The 21,862-nt window shown below is 42.0% G+C and overlaps 1 protein-coding gene across 18 annotated transcripts in view; it reads left to right on the top strand.

Annotated features, from left to right (window-relative positions):
* Window positions 1–21,862, top strand: part of ATP2B1 (ATPase plasma membrane Ca2+ transporting 1) — a 98,377-nt gene that overhangs the window by 42,415 nt on the left and 34,100 nt on the right. For 12 of the 18 annotated variants that reach the window (XM_053251476.1, XM_053251462.1, XM_053251478.1 and 9 more), the window contains 4 exons: window positions 6,339–6,767; window positions 16,648–16,845; window positions 19,505–19,759; window positions 19,837–19,962. In XM_053251476.1, coding sequence (XP_053107451.1) covers window positions 6,563–6,767; window positions 16,648–16,845; window positions 19,505–19,759; window positions 19,837–19,962 — 784 coding nt within the window. In that variant the 5' untranslated portion in view covers window positions 6,339–6,562. Of the gene's footprint in view, window positions 1–2,957; window positions 3,111–3,244; window positions 3,349–6,016; window positions 6,039–6,338; window positions 6,768–16,647; window positions 16,846–19,504; window positions 19,760–19,836; window positions 19,963–21,862 lie in introns of those variants that run through there. The other 6 variants (XM_053251467.1, XM_053251475.1, XM_053251473.1 and 3 more) reach the window with 3 other exon arrangements.

Here is a 21,862-nt window from a genome sequence, read left to right as displayed (position 1 = left end):
AAAGCGAGATAAGTCAAGCCTTAATTTGTTATAATTGTGATGATCATGGCGTACAGCTCATGAAAACCCCAAATCCACAATCTCAGAAAATTAGAATATTACATGGAACCAAGAAGACAAGGATTGAAGAATAGAACAATATTGGACCTCTGAAAAGTATACAGTGTACTGTGCTTGATTGGCCAGCAAACTCGCCTGACCTGACCCCATAGAGAATCTATGGGGCATTGCCAAGAGAAGGATGAGAGACATGAGACCAAACAATGCAGAATTGCTGAAGGCCGCTAATGAAGCACCCTGGTCCTCCATAATACCTCATCAGTGCCACAGGCTGATAGCATCCATGCCACGCCGCATTGAGGCAGTAATTGCTGCAAAAGGGGCCCAAACCAAGTACTGAATACATATGCATGCTTATACTTTTCAGAGGTCCGATATTGTTCTATTCTTCAATCCTTGTCTTCTTGGTTCCATGTAATATTCTAATTTTCTGAGATTGTGGATTTGGGGTTTTCATGAGCTGTACGCCATGATCATCACAATTATAACAAATTAAGGCTTGACTTATCTCGCTTTGCATGTAATGCGTCTGTCTCATATATCAGTTTCACCTTTTAATTTGCATTACTGAAATTAATGAACTTTTGCACAATATTCTAATTTTCCGAGTTTCACCTGTAGACTCTGCCTCCCTTTAGGCCAGGGGTCCCAACTGTGGTGCTCCAGCTGTTGGATTAGAGCTCCCATCATCCTCAGTCACAGTGGCCAGCAGCCAGGGAAGATGGGAGTTGTAAGTCGACAGCTCCAGGAGGTCTGTGGTTTGAGACCTCTGCTTTAGCCAGTTCTCATTTCCTGGACCAGAAGTGATTGCTGCCCAAAAATGCCTATAACTTCTGCCTGTGGAGAAATGGGAGTTTATCATAGCACTGGGTGGCAGCAGCATGGTCCCTTCACCCTCTAAACAAGACAGCAGACCTAAGAATTCATCTTCTCAGGACAGATGAATTATAGTATCTCTGTGCTTTTTTTCAGAAGACCCTGGAGGTTCACAAGGCCATAGATTTGGGATTTTAAAAAATGTCCGATTTTTGCATTCCCAAGGGGTCGTCTCAGTATGTAGAAGCTACTTTATTTTGAGTGCCCACTTCATTATAGGCACTCAGTCACCTGAGTTCAGTATTGGTGTGTATCATATTCTGGAAAAATGGCCCACACTGTGGAAAACCTTCCATTTCTAAAATTTCTACTTTACTTTGTACTTAGCTACTTTTGATAGAGTGGGGGGAAATGAATAAGGTGGGGATGGGTTTCTAAATAGGTCAAATAACATGCCAAATCAGATGACAACCTATTTAGGGCATCAAGAGAACTTGTGTAACTTTTGAGAAAAAATAATGCAGATTTTATGCCCGGGGGGGATTTTCATTGCAAAATTTCCTAGAAAATCTACATTTCTGTGTGGAATCCTGGCTGTGGGCACTTGTTAAAGCAGCTAGCAGCTGAATAGATGGCTTCCCTTTTCCCTTTTGTTTAAAGTAAATTAGTCTTGTAGTTCAAGCAGATGTTAAGGATATACTTTATATAGAACAAACAAATGTGTGTCTTGGCTTAAAACTGCAATTCTATAAAACTATACAGGGCAGTAAGCCCCACTGAGCACAGTGGGGTTTACTTAGCAGCCGTGTTCCCTCTAATCTTTTTCATCTGTGCACGGAATTAGTTTTGTTCTGGGCAGCAGTATCAAGGCAGTGTGTGCACGCATGCATTCAGAATGCGGCCTTCCTGATTGAACCTGAGCAGAATCTAAAATTAACTGAGAGAACATCAAAAAACATGTGAGCATGTGCAGGCCTTAGAAGGAACACAGCTTATCAGTGAAGATGTATAGGATTGTACTGTAAGGGCCCAGCAAATCAGCCATGGCTAAACTAATTTCTGTACCCCTTCTAGGAGAGTATAAATTAAAACAAACCAACCCCGTGTCCTAGACAGAGCTGCCCTCAAACTCTCCTCCTTGGGTATCTCTTCTGTGCCTGTCTCTTTTCTCACTCCCTGTATCTTAGAAGTTTCATTTCCCTGAATTAAGAAGGGGTGTGTGTTGCTGTTTCATACTCCAACTAGATTTCTTGTATACATAGCTCCACCTTCTGTGCTATGTTCTGTCTTTCAAACAAACCTTAGTTAAATGTTTAACTAAGCATTTGTTGGGAAAGAATGCTTGTAGCTTCATTCCTTCCTGCCTTAAACAAGAACTGGGAAGGTAAGATCAAACATTTGTCAGCTGAGTGACAAAAACTTCCTTTGCTAGCCTCTGAAAAGCCCTCAGGTGAGGATTGAATGCAGATCTATGCATATCTTTATTTCTCTGCTCTTGCTTGCAAAAGTATCAGTGTTTCTGTGCAGACACAGCTCCATGAAATGAGGCAGACATCTTTCCTGCTCATGCATTCCCTGCAATTGAAGAAAATTTGCCTGATGGGGGCAGGCAAAAATAAATCATCACTGGCAACCTGGCAAGGGGGATTATGAAAGCCTTTTTCTGCAAATCTCTAATCTTTCCAAGAGCTAGGATAGTTGAACTGATGCACTTGATTAGGAAGAAGCTGCCCAATACATTATGCTTAATTTAGTTAAAATGGTTAAACAAATTAAAATCTTTACTTAGAAATAATTTTATTGGAATACTCTTTAAGACATGACAACTCAATAGCATATACTTATTCCAATAAAATTATTTCTAAGTAAAGATTTTAATTTGTTTAACCATGTTAACTAAATTAATAGCATAAAACTTATGGAGCGGGGCGGGGGATGACGACACCTAATTTTTTTAGCATGCCAAAGGAGCTGTGCATATTTTTACTTCCCAAGGAGAGTTTCATAAAGTTAAAGGTACAATCAAAACAGCTAACGTAACTGATATTCTGTCCATTCAGTGTCACTAATTTTACAATCAGATGCATTTCAGAAACAGAAAATTCTGCAGGAAAACTACAGAAAGCGAAATGCTAGGAAGAAAACTCTGCAGGAAAACCCTGTCCCACATCACTAGTTAACTTTTAAAAAACAAGAGAGCTCCAGATTGAGCAAATACCTTCAGCAGGAAAAAGGTACTATCATACATAAATCTAGTCCCTTGTATACTGATCCTGTAGCATGCATAAATCTAATGCAGAACCAATTGATAGAATACATATCCTAATAATATACACTTCTGTTTCCCTGATTATACTGCTATCTGAAGCTCAAAATACCCTTATGATGAATCCATGACTGTCTAGCAAACATCGCAAGAGATGGATCACTCTGTGTATTGGAGACTATCCAGAACATGCTCTCTAGATCAAGGTTAGATGGGATCAGGGGATAGTGGGAAGCTTACCCAGAGCCTGGATAGCAATCTACAGCTAAGCTATTGCTCTAATACTCTGTCCTACATCAGGTTGAGGGAAATCATATGGATGGGTGGTGGAAAACTGGCTCAAATCAGGGCTCAGCAATTCCAAGGAAAGATCTTGCCATGGTACCCAAACTAGATGATGAAGAAGTGTGACCAGGAGGAGCAAGCAAGGTGGCAAGTCTGCCCCCCCCCCCCCCAACAGAGCAGAGGGCAGTTTGGCTCCTAAACTTTGGATTGGCTCTAGAGCCAAAGAACTTGTGAAGGTATAGCCTAAGTAATAGGATATAAACCACTAGGCATTCTGAAGAAATGCAGGTGTGTCTTCGTGTCTATTTTATTCCTCTCAATCCTCCAAATGAAATAACTTTGAAACATTAGATGTTCTTGTGTTCTATAATGGGTGCCTTTTGAGGAAGAATACTTTAACATTTGTCATGGCATGCTCTAATTACATTGCATAATAGAGCTAAAGACTGACTTTATGCTCAAAAATCCAATGCTGGGAGGAAAGGTAGCTTGCATAGCAATATTATCTGGAACGTAAAATGTACATGCCTCAGAATATGGAGGTTCCATTTTTTTAGTTACTACTGCTAATAGCTATTGACAACCTGGCATCTGTAAGATAGGGCTGAGATACCCATGCCTGAACTGTTAGAGAAGCTGCTGCCAGTCTGTGTAGACAATTCTGAGCTAGATGGACCAATGGTCTGACTTAGTATATGGCAGCTTTCTATATTGTAACTTTTAAACTGAAAATCAAAACCATTGACCACTATCATGTCTTGAAGTAATGCATTTTGTATGCTGCTTGGTGCATATGCAAAAGTAGAAGTGCATTACTGGCTGCACATCTACTTATAGTAAATCCCATCTCCCATGTTACCTTTCATCCATCTCTTTGTAGTTCTTTGGTCTGGGATTTTATTTTCTTGAGTAATTGGTGTTGCCTGTAAGCCTGGCTACCTCACTGTCTGCACAGTCATCCCTCGCCAACCATGAGCGTTCCATTCCGGCAAGTTGGCGAGGCATTAAAGTCTATGGAAAATAGGGTTAGGGGAACCATGACTGCAAAAAGACCTAAAAATAAAGGAAAAAATACAAACAAATAAATCCTGTAACATTGCCAGGAGTCACCAAGAAGAATGAGCAGATTGACCCTCGGTAAATATTTTGACCCCCAATCACTGAAAGGCATTTTAAATCGGCAAGGTCAGCAAGGGTAACCAAGAACAGTTTGAACCTCTGGAACCCCCCGACCCCACCCCAGGAAAAACATTTACTAAACTTCACCAACCCAGGATACTTGGGTTCCGGTTGGCAAGACCGGTCACAATTTCCCATTCGCATATACTCAAAACAGACGGCCAAGTCGCGGGTTGGCAAGGGATGACTGTACCTGTCTCTAGATTACTTAAGAAGTCAAAAGGCTGCTAAATGGGCAATAATCCGGCAGTGATTAGGCTAGGATCTAGAATCTGGCTAGGATTCTTGCTAATTTGCTTTCAGAGTTTTGTTAGATTACTAGTATGTCACAATACCTTTTTAGACTGTAACTTTAACCTAAATTCTGTGGGTGTCTCAGGAGACTTCTAGTTGATTGGATATATGTTTCATTTCTCTTCACAGTGCTACCATTACAACCTACACCAACCTTTTGTAGAGAACTGTCCCTTCTATTGTCACTTTTCTGTGTTTCTGAGGTGTCTACTTAATCTATATTTCTGGTATTCGTTCACTCATCTGGGTTTTTAGGCTGCAGTGTGTAAACAATATATTTTATGTGAGACTTTCTTTGACACCTCAGTGTCGTGTGTGTGTGGGGTGTTGACAGATCCCTTTGCAATCAAAGTCTGACTAAACATGATGCTCCTTGGTATCGGTTGTCTTTCCCCAGAAGTCTGCATCCCTGAAAACTTATTTCAGCTTGATTGGAACATCAGCCTATTGGGAAGTTGCTTCCTATTTCTATGCACTCATACTAAAGAGCAGGGATCCACAAATTTAGACTTGGCTCACTAGCCAGCCATTATTTGTAGTTGCCACCGATCTTCTCTTTGCCTTTGTGCCAGAAGGCTTAGGAGAGAAACAGATCTTCTGTCATGTGCACTGGGATATGGAGATGGTAAGAAACAGTGAGGGGTCTCCTCCTGCTCAGAAAGGATTCTTGCTGTTACTTACCTTCTCAGAAATGGCAGTGGAAATGAGACTGTGCTGAGGAGACCAGTGTGGTGCTGGGTGTCCACTGGTGAGCTGGCAAATGGATTTATTAGATGCCTGGTAAGGTGTGCTGAGACTTTTGTGGATGCTTAGGGATTTGTCTGATTTCAAGTGTTCTGGTTAGTATATAGCTAACAAACTGGATCAACTTGTCAACATCTTGAAACCTTACTAATGTATGAATTGTACTCTGGCTAAAAAGAATGTTTGTGGAGTTAATGTTCTGCTACAGTAGCAGTTTACAGATACTAACAACGTAGCAACCTGAGGGTCATTTTACTCAAGTTAACTAGTCCTGTGTGTCAGTTGTTTTATGATTTTTGCTTATGTTAGCTAGGGCATGTGCAGACAGGGAGCATGATTCACTGCTGGATTTAAGCTTCAACTCACAATCAAAATCTCAGGAAGCCGCTAAAGGGTTAAGTATACTGCATAAGTGTGCCCAGAATTGCCCCAATTTAATGTGCTAAGTCAGTATGACATCTGTATAAATAAGCTGGAATCCACATGAATTAAGTTGTAGGTAGTGAGTACTGGTTTGAAATTTAGAAAAAGCTATGAGTTTTGAGCCCTGAAACATTTTGTTCAATTACTTCATTATTGAGAAACTTGACCATTTCACTTCACCATTTTAAATAAAGCACCTGAACTCTTAAGTTGTGGTGGTGTGCCCTGAGCAGTACTAAATCTTGCTCCTATTATTCCCTTTCATTTGCAGATTGTTTTCCCCTCCCACCTGAAGCAGAATGAAGGAACCAACTATGGGATTGTACACAAGATAACGCTCCTGGAAAGGGTGTCTAATGGCTCGCTCTTCACTCTGGGTGGTTTATATCTGCTCTTTTGATGATTTTCATATCTAAAGGATTTACTTTCCTTGTGGAAATATTTGAAGTAAACTCTTCCTTGGAAACTACATCCTCCCCTTGAACACTGTACATCATGGGAGACATGGCCAACAACTCGGTAGCATACAGTGGTGTAAAATACACTATAAAAGATTCTAATCATGGAGACTTTGGAATCACACTTGAAGAGCTTCGAGACCTTATGGAATTGCGTGCTGCAGATGCTTTGCATAAAATACAAGAATTCTATGGAGATGTGTATGGAATCTGTACAAGATTGAAAACTTCTCCAAATGAAGGTAAAGATCACTGCTCAAGAACTGCAAGTAAAATGTGTCCATCCAGATAATAGTGTAAGCTGTTCAGGAATATCTAGATGTAGCTGAGATTTGCCTGAATTTAATCAGTCGGCAGTTGGCTGACAATACTTGATCAGCTGACCAACAGCCCAACCCCTCTTAAAAACTGCGAATTTGCTGTATTCAGCTTGTAACTTGCTGTGTTCTGCTTCGGGTTTCACTGGGCTCTATATTCAGCCTTGACAAAATAATGTCACTTTAAAATGAAACTCAATGCACTGTTCATAAGTGGCCTAATGTAACAATGATAGCTCTAGGATTAATATCCAGAGTTCTGGCTAAAGATCGTTTCCCCATTGTGTCCTTTAGTGCATTATAGGTGTCGTATGTGGTGATACAGATTTTGGGTAACTTTTATGGTGCATTCACACACTGATGTTATGTAATGCGTTGTGCAAATGTTCAAAAACTGTCTTGTTTGGAAACAAAGGATTAAGATTTTATAGGCTTGTAACATTGTATACTATAATGTGACAAATTATATTGAACAGTCAAGAGTGTGACCAGAAAAGAATGTATTTGGCTGCTTTTACCTTATAATAAGACTCTGGTTCTTGAAATGAAACCTAGGATTGCTGAATGTGTTCAGATCCAGTTATTCTCTCTTCAGCCTTGTGTCCCTATACTAATTGTTTATAATTGGCAGCATCCAGACTAAGTTACCAATGGCTATCATGTCTCATTGACTTCAGCAGTGCTTAGTCATGACTGACTAATCTGTGTATTGTCCATAACAATGTAAAAGTGCTGGAACAAGATAGATGTGTAGCAATGACACAGCACCACAAAGTTGACTTGTCATTCAAGTATAGGCAATCAAATCTTAATATGATTTATATTCAGGTGCGCTCTTCTGGGATTGGTTTTTTTGGGGGGTGGGGGTGGGGGAATGTTGATGTTCTGTTAAAAACCGAACTCTGCAAATAGTGTAAAAAAAACCCAAAAGTAATCCTTTAGTTAAGACAGAATATGCTTTTCATTACACCTTTATACAATAATCCCTCGACCTACGAACTACTCAACTTACGTTGTTTTCGAGTTACGAGCGACAAAAAGTCTGGAAGTAGTTGCTTACCGGAAGTAGTTGCTTACTCGACCTACGAATGTTTAGATGCGGCTTCCTCGAATTACGAGTGCTTTGAGACTTCCGTGGTGCGCTCCTTGACTTACGAAAATTTCGACCTCCGAACGTGCGTTCGGAATGGATTATTTACGTAAGTCGAGGGACCACTGTAGTTTTAAACACACAAACCACTATTCAGTTATTCACACATTACTATATAACGTCTGCTTCGTATGCATTCAGTTATCAAGCTCTTTCCTTAGCCAGTCCATAACTGGTGGAATTAGGATGTCTTCCAGTTCTTAGCAATCAAGAGTTGTGTGGTAACACTTTCAGGGATGTGCGTGAAACGGGTTTTGTATTTTGTTTCAAGCTGTGCATGCAGACAGCCAAAACATTTTGTCAAAACAGTGGTTGATCCGGTTGTTTCAGTGAAATAAACTCAATGTTTCAAGTGTTTTGGCCATATGGAACAATGGGGAAATCGAAACACCCCATTGTTCCCCATGGGTAACTCCTAGGGACACCAAAGTGGGTTGGGTGGTAGGGCATGATGGGTGCCACCTACCACCCAAACAACAAAGGAATTGGGCAGGTGGGAAATTTATGGCAGCTTGTTAACCTTTCCCTAAACCCCGGATCCTCCAAAATGACTCTCAAAATGTTTCAATCGAAACGGGGTTGTGGTGTTCCAAGCTTGAAACAGGTTCTTTATTTAGAGGGTGTTTTGTCTTGAGTTCAAAACATTTCAAGTCAAAACCCTTTTCACATCCCATTCAGTCAAGGCCTTCATTGCTTATGCTAAATTGGCAAAAACAGCAGTCATTGATATTTTTTAGTCTATATTTACTAATTGCTGAAAAGAGTTGCCATATATGGGAAAATCTCATTTGCAGGATAATGGTTCCAATAAACGTAATGGTTGATTTTATCAATCTTTGATTCTCTGATGTTGAACTGGTATAAGTCTGTCAGTGGTTTTCAGACTTTTCTCATGATCCAGTTGAAGGCTATTGCTTATTTCATGACCCAGAAGAACTTCTTGTAAGTTGTCATATAACCACAAGCTAATATTTAAGCTACTTAACATTTAACTGACACACTAGGCAAATACATTACTTTTAATGTTTTAAATACTGTAAAAAGATGATCAGGCTGAGTATCACTTAACCTAATGTAATGGGTCAGAACTGTAATTAGCAAGGGACATGGTGCCCAGTATCCTGCAGCTTATACAGGGCTGCATTATGTTTCTTTTTAGATTGTGAGCCCTTTGGGGACTCACTAAAAGGTGTGTTAGTCACACATAATCATGAATGGTGAGTCTGATCTATCATCTGGCAAATATTATTAACGTCTAATGCATGTGAACAACTTCATAGCTGCCCAAAATAAAAGGTAAAAAGTATTAAAGTAGGATTTTAGGATTAAACATGTGTGGGGCTTATTTTCCAGGTAAGTATTCTCCTGAAACAGAGTAACTATGCTTCCAGTGAGATCTTCCTTCTCTGATACTTGGTAGAAAAGATCCTTGCTTTGAAACAAGTGCTTCAGGATGGTATCTGTTTGCAGGACCCAGTATTTGGGCAACTGCTAAATATTTTACCTTGGTAGAATGGGATATTGCTTTATGGGATATCGTGTAGGTGCAGAAACTTGTGTGTTCCCTGCTGATAATAAAGGAGAAGGCAGACAATTCCTTCCTGTAGCAGGAAACTGCTAGCTGCGGTTGCTTGCTATTTGTCTTGTCTCACTGAGTGTTCCTTGAAGTAGACTTGTGATGCACAATACTGTAAATACATCTCAATTAAGATTACTGTGCATAAATGGGGCAGGATGTCCCTTTCTTCACAGAGCTTGTAGTGGTTCTCACACTGAGGTGCTGTAGACACCTTTCTAAATCATGCTGCCATTATTCCCGGAAAAAAATTAAGCAGCACTTTTATAGGTAGAGAACTTCTATCAATAGGAGGACTTCAAAATTTGGCTTGTGCCGACTGAAAGGAACAATTTGTCTGCTTAATACCAGATCATTATGAAAGGACTATCATTTTTAAACTAAGAGGACATCTCCATTTACACACTTCCTGTTAAATACCTGAGATCCTTTCAGCAGTCACTAGTGAAGGTTTTTCCAAAGTGAAGCACAACTTGTGCATGCAGTGTGGTACTGTGTGGTTGGGAGTGCACACATGTGGGTTAGAGGCCATGTTCCCTGTAGCAAGGTCTTCCAGATGTTGACTACAGCTCTCATCATCCCAAAAGGGCAATTGGTCTAAAAGGAAATACAAGGTAGACACCAGAAACAGTGGAAGGAGAAGCTGTGCTGGAGTGGGATAGAGATAATTGTTCTCCCCTTGCTAAATTTAAGCAAGCAACTACTTTAAAAGGTGTGCCTCTTTGCTCTACCCAGCAGGGGCTAAGTAGGCATGATATGCAGTATTCTCCCAAGGAGAATACTCAAAGCCAGCATATTTACGTGATTGTATTTGCCACCAGAGATCATAGGCCATCCTCTAACAGTGGGTTGTGTCTCAGACATGTTCGAAGGAGACAGGAAGTAGTCAAATTTTGTTTGCTTCCAACGCCAGAGGGCACCAATCGCCAGTTCTGTTCCTGTCTTGCTTGAGGCAGCAACTCCAAACAGAGCTCAGCATTTTTTTCACAGACAGGTCTATTTCTTTCTACACCTTTTTCCTGGCTTTCTCCTCCTCTTCCCCTCTCAGATTATGCGAGGGTTGGAAGGGAACCATACTAATTTGGATTAAGTCTAAACAATTCTAAATTACTTTTTAAGCTCCCATTTGTCTGATTGACAGATTCAATTTTTTTTCTTTACCCCCCTTGGGCTTATTATCCTTCTCCACAGATTTATCACACACGGGCGACATGCTCCAGGAGTCCCTCTCTGAAGGCCCCCTACCTGAGAGCAGTGGCAATTTACAGTCAAAATGCCCCACAGAGCTCCTGCTCCGCTCAACTCCACATCGGATTCTCCCTCAGGGCCTCCCCCCCGCCCCTTCCACCACAGCAGGGATGCTTGTATCAGAGCTGGTGCCAGGCAAGAAAGCCTTGGAAAAGGAAAAAATGTGTAAAATCAGCCAAAGCTGAAAAAAGCCAAAAGAAAACACACATCACTATCTTCTCTGACGCTTAGTGAGTGGTTGCTAGTGCAGGCAGTATGCTCACAGAAGCTTCCGCGGCACCTACCCCATACTCCTGAGGCGACCAGGGAGATGCCACAAGAAAACACTGATACTGGAAGCACTACCCCTGCCCTGCCAATCCCTGTAGGTAATGGAGAGCCATGGCCTCCATTTACACTGCAGCCAGCCAGTCCAGCCATTCCGTCACCAACTATATCAGTGTTTCCACTCTCCTCCCTGCAACCAGCACAGCTGGACTGCCGTGAGGAGCCCGTACCACAGCCAAGCACACCACCAATTTATCCGCCCGCTCCTCTGCCTCTGACTCTGCCTTCACTGTCTCCACCAGGGCCCGTTGGGCAACCTCTGATGTAGCCTGAAAATCTGGTGCCGGGACCGAGCAACCAAGTACTTGCTTGCCCGAACTTACCCTCTGACACAACTCTCTTAATGGGCAGAGCAGGCCCTCCTAAACTGCCTAATGGTGACCTCCCCCTAGCTCCACCTGCAGGGCCTAATCCTTCCAGGCCAGTAGATGTGGCAGGATGGCTAAAGGAATTTATTGTCAAGCAGTGCCAAGCTCTTGTCCTCCCAAATCTCCTTGCCAGTCCTTAGCTCCCAACTTCCACAAACTTCCCCCCTCCCACCCATCCATTCCCCCTGCCTCCCCCAGGAACCTCAGATGAAATAGAAATTAGTCCTCCTTTTCTCCGGGTTGCAGCCCCCATTGGGATGCTATTCCATCATGGAGAAGAGGCGTGTTCATTCCCAGACACAGGGTCCCTAAGTGAAAGAGGTGATTTTCATGTTGCCGTTAACCTGACTCTTTATTTATTTATTTATTTATTTATTCATTCATTCATTCATTCATTCATTCATTCATTCATTCAATTTTTATGCCGCCCTTCTGAGCTGGCTCAGGGCGGTTTACAGTTAAAAAACAGAAATCATTAAAAACAATTAAAACAGAAATACAAATATAAACACCAATTTAAAAACATCTTAAAAAACAATTAAACAATTAAAACCCTGAAAACCAGGTTAACATTAAAACAATTAAAACAAATTAAAAACCCTGAAAGGCCAGGCCGAACAGATTGGTTTTAAGGGCTCTCTTGAAGGTCAGTAAAGAATTAAGATTACGAATTTCTGCTGGGAGTGCATTCCACAGCCCAGGAGCAGCTACAAAGAAGGCCCACCCCTGAGTCGCCACCAAACGAACCGGTGGTAACTGGAGACGGACCTCCCCAGATGACCTTAACGTGCAGTGGGGATCATGTAAAAGAAGGCGCTCTCTAAGATAACTCGGACCCAAGCCATTGAGGGCTTTAAAGGTACCGTGTTTCCCCGAAAATAAGACAGTGTCTTATATTAATTTTAGCCCCCCAAAATGCACTAGGGCAATTAGCGGTACATCAGAAATTACTGCTAGGTCTTACTTTCGGGGTAGGTCTTACTTTCAGGGAAACAGGGTAATAACCAGCACTTTGTATTTTGCCTGGAAAGATATCGGCAGCCAGTGTAACGGTTTCAAAACAGGCATCATATGGTCTCTCCGGGTTGCCCCAGAGACCAATCTGGCTGCTGCATTCTTGACCAATACCTCCCAAATGGCCCGCTCAAGCTCCTCCTGTGGAGACACCCAAGTCCCCACACCTGGGCCCCTCAGCCCCTGCAGGCTGCAGAATGCCTGTTAAACCCTCCCTCCCTGCTTTACATGTGACACCCGGGTCGTCGTCCTTTTCCTCATCTGAACCAGGGTCAGATCCAGATATCCCAGGTAAAGAGGAAGGCGAACTATCTAAAGAAAAGATGACTCAAGAGACCTGCATATCCCCTGCCTTTTTCCACCAATGGATTTTGTGGTTCTTCTAGCCAAAGCCAAGTGGACCATCAAAGTCTGGCTACAGTGGATGCCATTCAGGGCCCCTTCTCTTTAGACCAAGAAGTGTTACCTGTTTCTTCTGCTCCCAAACAAGGTCTCCCCTTCCCCCCATGTTTAAAAATTAATGATGGTGCAGTGGAAGGCACCAGTGTCCTCCCGGTCTGTAGGGGCGTGTCCAAGAAAGATGTCCCACAGGAAATCAGTCTCTAATTGCCTTTCCATCAGTAGACACCCCAGTAGCACAACTGGTTTCAAACTCTGTGCTTCACACAGAGGGCCAAGAACAGCTCAGGACCACAGAAGACAAAAAATGCAACAGTTTCCGCCAAAAAAGCTTATGAGGCATCCACTAATGTCATTGGAGCAGCAGCTCCATTTTCACACAGGCCTCCATCCTTTGGGCAAAGGAACTCATCTAGCTGATACCACCGGAGAACGTTAATGCCTTGGCGCAGCTTGACAAGATGGCAAAGGTGGCAGCATTCAAGACCGACTCCAGTCTGGACTGTATCGAGTAGGCGTCCAGAGCAATGATCTCCAACCGCAGACCACCAATGTCTGTGGTTGAAGAATTGGTCTGTAGACACACAATCCAGGCTCGCACTTGCACCTTCCCCCCTTCTTGGGAAAGAAGCTTTTTGGGGAACCTCTCGAACCCATCCTCATTGAGACAAAAGAAAAGAAGGCCCTCCCTTCCTCCCGCAGAGATTCGATACGAGGAAGAAGATTCGTTATTCGTCCCACTCCTTTCACTACCCAAAACTATGGGGCTTCCACAACTCCTCTTACAAGCCACAAGGCAGACAACAGTGGAGACAACGATACAGGGCCCCTGCCCATCCTCGGAACAAGCCATTTAACCCTACCAATCAGTCCTCCAGGAAACCATGACTCTGATCTGGTCGGAGGCAGACTACTTCTGTTCACCCTGGCCTGGAACCGTATTACTCAAGACCAGTGGGTGCTGCATACCGTATCAGAAGGTTATACCATCGGTTTCTCTTTGTCTCCCGCTCACCATTATATCGTTACTCCTAAATTTCAGAACTCTCAATCACCTCAGGATATTGCAAGCAGTTCTTCACCACCTCCAGATTCTGGCGATAGAACTAGTTCTACCAACCACTACATGCACTGGTGTCTATTCTGTACTCTTCTTGGTTAAGAAGGATAGGTCCTGGAGAGCAGTCCTGGATCTCAAATGCCTGAACAGATCTCTCAAAAAGAGAGTTCAGGATGGGATCGCTCTGAACCATCAAGGCGGCAATCCGATGCAATGATTTCCTGGCACCAATAGATTTTTCATAAGCTTATCTCCACATACCTATGTACCCAAACCACAGGAAATTCCTATGCTTCTGCTATAACGATCAGCATTACCAATACCGTGCTCTCCCATTCAGACTGTCATCCACTCCCCAGGTCTTGGCAAAGATCCTGGTCACACTAGTTGCTCACCTCTGCCTCTCTGGGATTCACCTACATCACTATCTTGTTGACATCCTGATCCATTCTCCTTCTCTACCGAAGGCCCAGCAGATCTACTGTCCCAGTGAGCGATTTGTCATCCCAACCACAAATGGTTCTGACTCTGTACCTGGAGACACACACAGAAAGCCTGGAGGTTGAGCGCAAATTCCTAGCCCGCAAGGGGTACTCTAAAGATGTCCAGGATACAATTCTGGCTTCATGCTGACCCTCTATGAACAGGATTTGCCAGGCTACTTGGGCTGCTTTCTCCTGGTGGGTGTGGAGGAAATGCCTCAACCCCCTCAGTGCAGGAGTTCCCGAAGTCCTGGCATTCCTGCAAGCAGGTGGCCATGGCTCTTACGGCATATAGTTCTTAGGGACCCTTTCCCCTGTTTTTTTCTCTAGAAAGTTCTTACTCCTATACTCTGTTTTGATGTGCTTTTCCTTACTACACTTCTCAGCCACTGTGCCTCTCTAGGTTATGTCGTCTATCTGCTCTCTTCCCAAATGTCACAGAACTGGTGACTGGCGCCCTCTGGCACCAGAAGCAAGCAAAATTTAACTACTTCCTCTCTGCTTCAAGCATGCCTGAGACACAACCCACTGTGAGGATGGCCTACGATCTCTGGGGGAAAGAACCCTTCATGGTAAGAACCAATGTTCCTTTCTCTGTGCCCCATATATTGCAATACAAAAGTCTCTTCTGTCATAATTTCATATTCTTAGGATTGAGCATCGTAGTATCAACATTGTCATGTTGAGCTCTATGCCAACAACTCAGATTCTGTGTTGGGGTGGGTGGAATCCAAATTCTGTTCTTGGAATTACACGAATTAGCAACCTTCCGCTTAATCATCATGCTTGTAGCTGCTGAATTCACTCTGCAAAGGTCTGTAATAACCTAAATAAATATTGAGATGGCAAAGGGAAATGGGTCAAGTTGACATGCAGTCTTTAATAAATAAATAAGTTAAATAAATAAGCAAGCAGCAGCTTGGTGAAGGGGTGGGGGAGCTCAATTTTTACAACCTAGACAGAACTTATATCCCTGAGCAGTGTGTTCTACTTTCCAGTAGGTTTATGAGATCACCCGGCTTTCTGTGTGTGTGTCCGTCCATGTGTCCCCCCCCCCAAACTTCATGAAATCTGGACCAATATGAACCAAATCGGGTACAGTTGTAAGGACACATAGGGACATTTCAATGGTGTAGTTTGTGATGTCATCCACCCCAATCCAAGATGGCAGATGCGTAAACCTTTGAGGTGCAAGTGGGCTAACTTGTCAACTGCTTAACCAATTTGAAGCAAGTTTGCTACAGCTGTAGGAACACATAAGGTCCAAATGGTATGTGTGTGGTGATGTCATCCCATTCAAGATGGCAGCCGCATGAACTTCTGAGGCGCAAGCTGGCTAATTTGTGCACTGTCTAACCCATTTGCTCTAAATTGGGTACAGTTAGTGAGTGACTCTTCAATGGCATAGTTTGTGATGTCATACACCAATCCAAGATGGTGGACATGTAAACCTTTGAGGCGCAGGTGCACTAACTTGTGGACTATCTTACCGATTTGAACCAAATTTGACACAGTTGTAGCGAGGACACACACGGACACCTCAGTGGTGTAGTTTGTAATGAGGTCCACCCCGATCCAAGATGTCAGGTTCATGAACATTTGAGGTGGAAGAGATCTAACTTGCGGACTTCAATTTGCACCAAATTTAGTCCAGTTGTAGAGACAGTGGAAGGAAAGTAGGCTGATTAGTTCTTACTAGAACAACTTGTTTTCATCTGTATGGAATGAGTTTTGTTCTGGGCGGCAGTATCCAGGCAGTGTGTGCGCACATACATTCACAGTGGGGCCTTCCTGATTCAACCTGAGTGGGATCTAAAATTTACTGAATGGACATCAAAAAAACTTGTGAGCACAGACACGTGCGCATGCCTTCGAGGGAACACTGTTCCTGAGGACAAGGGAATATGGCCTTAATAATATAAGTAATACTGTAAGCACTAGCAGAATTCTATGTATAGTTGGATCGATCCTTTCTGTGCCTGAAAACCTCTGTGGAGGAGTTTCATCTGATATTGCACAAGTCTAATCTTTTTGGGAAAACGTGGGACATACATTGTGTGACTGAATACAGAGGGTCTATTAATGTACTGTGTGTACTTAAAAAAAAACCCTAAACTTTTTGTTAGGTATTGTGCAGAAGACACACTGCTCTAAAATGACTTCTTTCTTTCTAACATTTAGGCTTAAGTGGAAACCCAGCAGATATAGAGAGGAGAGCAGCTGTGTTCGGGAAGAACTTTATACCTCCTAAAAAGCCAAAAACATTTCTTCAGTTAGTATGGGAAGCACTGCAAGATGTTACATTAATTATACTAGAAATTGCAGCCATAGTATCATTGGGCCTTTCTTTTTACCAACCTCCAGGAGGGAATGAAAAATGTAAGTAAGCTATCAAATTGATTTTCTTGTAATTCCTGTATACCTGAAACCTTTTTCAAATTTTAATGTTGGATTTGCATTCAGAAGCCATAAAATGGATTGGGGGCCCCAAAACACTTGGGAGCATGTCAAACAGTTGTATTACATGCAGATGTATTTCATCAAATGCATTTCATCAGTACTTCATTTAGGCCAGAGACAAGGCTCTGCCATATATGCAGATCCCTTGAATGTCTACAGCAGGAATTCATAGGCTTCTGTAAAATAAAAAAAACAGGTTTCCTGTCTTGTTTTAGAAAGCAAGGAAGTAATTAAAACGTGACTTTGTCTTCGGAGTGTTAATTTGCAGAACTGATTACTATCAATGACTTAAAAGTGCCTGCAACAAGGTTATTGTAAATACATGTATGTGCTGGTATATGAGGCTTTACTACAATATTTAAAACTCTCCCCGGGAGGAAAAAAAGTCTGAAGAAGTCCAGTGTTTGAGAAAGTCAAGCTGGTATCACATACTCTTGATGGCTCTCATCAGCACAGAGGAACAAGCACGCAAAAAGGGAGAGTCCACTTTCCTATTTGCCAGAATAGGGAATTCCTGTATTCATTCCTCTTTGGAGCCAGTGCAGCTGATCACATGTGCTACATGTACTCGGTTGTTTCAGCTAGCAAACTGCCTGCTGCATTTTGAACTTGACAGTTTTCAAAGGCAACTCGTGTTAGTATGTTACAGAAGTCCAGTTTAGAGCTTAGAGATTACCAAGGCATGTTATTGCAGAGTTGTAGTCTCCATCCTTGAGAAGCAGGTGGCATTTCAACCTAAGTAAATATACTCCTAGCCCTGGCTACCTCCTGATATCCAGGAGCAGCTCTGGGTCAGGGAGCCTTGTGTGTTGCACACCTGATGCTTCAGGGAAGTGCTAACCCATGCACAGCTGGAGAGCCAGGATCCAGTGTCATTATCTATCTTACCTGGATTAAGCTTCAGTTTGTTCACCCTCATCCAATTGATCATGGACCCTGGATACCTTTTTAAAGGTCCCACTGTCACAATTAGCTCTGCAGAAAAGGAGAAATATTGGTGTACTAGTAATGTACACCAATATGACACTCCAAATCTCTCTGGTTTCAAGGTGTTGAGCAAAGTATGAGACAAATGGATGGGCAACTAGTCGATACCTCTTTCAGGGCCATTTTTTAAAAAGTACCTTCCACCCCCATACCCACCACTGTTTGTGTATGTATCAGCTAGATGAGTTCTAATTAAACTATACAGTCTAAACATTGGTAATGGGTAATCCCTTCATAATTGAATGTTCTGATACAGAGTGTGTATGTAGGTATCTCTTCTATTGGCAGCTGACAATTTAGTTTTGCTTTAATTTATTTAAATTTGAGGTAAAATAAATCTAAATAGAACTCTGAAGTTGTCATTGGCTTTGATCTGTTATGCTTAGAAACTGGAAACAGCTTCAGGTCAGTTAATGGTTTATCTCCTTTATGGGAACAGTTTAACAAGATTGCTTGATAGAATTCAAGAACTGCTTGGACAGTTCTATTTACCATATTTACTACAAAATGTCTGGAGTTACTTCAGTGTTCAGCTAAGGGTGGAATTGTCCCCATCATATATTGCCTTTTTGATAGGACTAGAAGCTGCTAAAATCCAGACTACAAAAAGGACAATCTAGTGAGCACAATGAGAAGATTCCAAGTATTTTGCCTTCTGTTCTAGCTATAGTCTACAGAAAGAAGCAGATTGTCTGGTTCTTGTTTGTAGGATTAGGATATGCAAATTCAAACAAGACTCACATTAGCACTACTTCTGCATCATAACCTCCTCCCTAAAGGAGTTAAAATAGAAGCTTCCATTACTGGTGGTATATTTCCAGTTACTTTTCATTCTTTGCAAGGGAATGGAACATGTTAAAAACCAGTGTCAAATTTCTGAGAGTTTCAACCTTTGCATGCTTTGTCCCCTTTCTCTACTTTGGAACATGCCAAGTCCAGCACAGACTGGAAAAATGAAGATGGTGAGGTGGCTTAGTACCATACTGAGTATGTACCATAACCTCACCTTCCGTTAGCACTGCCTTTGCCTCACCTGTTCTGGGCTTGGTCTGCTCAGAACCCAGCATAGGCTGGAGAAGAACAAAAGGGGAAGCTGCTGTACAGCATCCAAAGCAACCTAATGTCCCCAGCTGCTCCTCCCACAAAGCCTATCACAGGGCTGGTGAAAGGAAGGTTGACACACAACTTAAAAAGAGGCCTTCCAAATCTAGTTGCTAACTGTAGAGATGGGAACACTGCATTTCAGCTTTTATTTGAACATAAACACTTCATGTATTTAAACCTACAATTGCTCTACCTTAATGGTATGCTAACACTCTCATGTAATACCTTCAAGGGACGGTTACATAGTATGAAAAACTAAGGTATTTAAACCAGACATGCTTCTAACTTGTAAACAGTATAGCCTTATTAGTACTGCTACCTTGAGAAAAACTTAAAATTCTTGAAATAAGCAAGTGTGCTATTGCTGTGAGGATAATATAGATACAACAAGACAATGTGTGAATTTTGGATTGTGCTAGTTGTAGTTTTGGGCTAGATGAACATTAAAAACTGAATGCAAAGTACTAACTTTGTTTGCTTCCTGCAGTATGTGGAGGACTGTCAGCTGGTGAAGAAGAAGAAGAAGGTGAAACAGGCTGGATTGAAGGAGCTGCAATCCTCCTGTCTGTCGTTTGCGTGGTATTAGTCACGGCTTTCAATGACTGGAGTAAAGAGAAGCAATTTAGGGGTTTGCAGAGCCGCATTGAACAAGAACAGAAGTTTACTGTAATCAGGGATGGCCAAGTCATCCAAATCCCTATAGCTGATATCGTTGTTGGTGATATTGCACAAGTAAAATATGGTAAATATATCAGTTTATTTTACTGGTATATCTACTAACTTATTGAGTTGGTTAAATGAAGCTTTTGGTTTTTTTAGGTGACCTTTTACCAGCAGATGGTGTACTTATACAAGGAAATGACCTCAAAATTGATGAAAGTTCACTGACTGGAGAATCCGATCATGTTAAGAAAATGTTGGATCGAGATCCTATGTTGCTCTCAGGTAGGTGATCAAATGATAGCTAAGATCTGAGCATGAGGTACTTGGAAACAGGACAAAGTTTCCTACTTCTAGAACTAGGTTACGTGAAACATTGTCTTCCCAGGTGACACTATCCTAAGATCTTATGTATTATGTATCATGCTTTTAACCACCTCGGAACCATAAAGGTGGGCCTTGACTACAGGTAGGATTTCAGACATGTGAGCATCCTTAATGTGATTAGTATAAGCCAGTGGGCATAGCTGCAGTGTTCTCAACTCATAACAATTAGTGTTCATATGACAGTTTTATTGTAGATATTTGTATAATGGCCCTCATAATACAAATAATACAAACTTGATGATGATGATGCATACTGGCTAGAAAGCTGAGATTGTTTAGCTTTTTAGCAGTGAAATAAGAAATAGAATTTTTCAAAAGTAAATATAAGAGAAATATTGCGAAACTTCTAATATACGTACTTTGGTGGTTTTGTGTTGCTTTCTGCAGAACTTCAGCTGAAGTTCAGTGATTATGCAGATTTAAACTTAATGCTAATTTTTAAATTAACTGGAAGTAAAGCTGCTTTTGGACGAACCATTCACTGCTGTGTCGTTCCTTAGCAAACAACTTAAAATGCATTCAGTTACATCTGGTAGACTGAGGTGAATATCTTTTAACTATGAGAGAGAATAAAGATTAGAGCACTGCCTGCACTAATCTAATTCTGTCTCTGGCTTGCCCAGATGCCATCAGAGTTGACAGAGTAGGAGTTTCTCATAGCTTAAGAGGTTTATACTGTTCCACTGGAAACTGTTGTGCTCTAAATATACAGGACTGGCTGCAATATTTGTGTATTAACTGCTTGTGAAAAAGTAGTGTGCAGTTGTGGGGAAAGCTGATATGTCCGAAAGCTGATATCTCTCCCTCAGAATGCTTTACAATGTAAGAACGTGTTCATCTTCCCTCCCCTTGGTATATAATTCAGTTGACTAAGAAATGATATGATCTGGTTGAGAGCTATACTTGGTTTCAACTAATGTTTCACACAGTGTGTTCTATGGTATGCTGAGAATACACAGTAGAATAAAATGAAGTCCTAGCATGGGGCCTTATCCAGGTACACAACTCAAATCCCTCTAAGGGCCATATAAACATTTTTGTTCAACAGGCCCACACCACTGCACTAACTCTGGAAAAGGACTTTGTGTCCTTGTCCGTGTTAACATATTTCAATTGCTCTTTCCCGCTGTGCTGGAGCTCATCAAATAGGGTTGTGTACTGAGCTTGCTCGAGGATTGCATCACGTGAGGCAAATTTCCTGTCACTAGAGGCGCTATAGCTCCAGTTCCAGTCCTGTCTTGCTCGATCTAGCAGGCTGCAAAAAGAGCTCTTCCATTTTTTATTTTTCTAGACCTTCCTTTTTCTGAGTTTTTTCTTCCTCCACCTCTTTTTGTCTAGATTGTGTGAAGGTGGGAAGGGAGCTGCTTGCCAATTCAGTTTGACATCAGTTTTTCCCTCTAAGATGTGCACGCGCTCGCTGAGTTTAAAACTTAGTTAAATTTAGATCCCACTCAGGTTGAATCAGGAAGTCCCCATTCTGAATGCACGTGCGTGCACACTGACGCCCAGAACAAAACTCATTATGCACACTGATGAAAAAAATTAGAGAGAACACTGACATATTCTCTCCCAAATTTGAAACATTGTAGTAGTAGTAGTAGTAGTAGTAATTTGGCTAATGGGCTTCTCAAAATTCCTTTTATTGATTTGCCTTTTTTCTTCATCTTACGGAGCTGGCTCATGCCGAAGAGCTGCTCAGGGGCTCCTTTTCTCAAGATCCCCAGCAGACGCAGGCTTCTAATCCTGGGAAACTCAGCTGCTCCTCGTGTGCGAGATGTTAAGGCATCTTCCGCTCTAG

This window comes from Hemicordylus capensis, chromosome 5, assembly GCF_027244095.1.
Source record: "Hemicordylus capensis ecotype Gifberg chromosome 5, rHemCap1.1.pri, whole genome shotgun sequence".
Taxonomy (NCBI): Eukaryota; Metazoa; Chordata; class Lepidosauria; order Squamata; family Cordylidae; genus Hemicordylus; species Hemicordylus capensis.
This window is presented reverse-complemented; position numbering and strand designations above follow the sequence as displayed.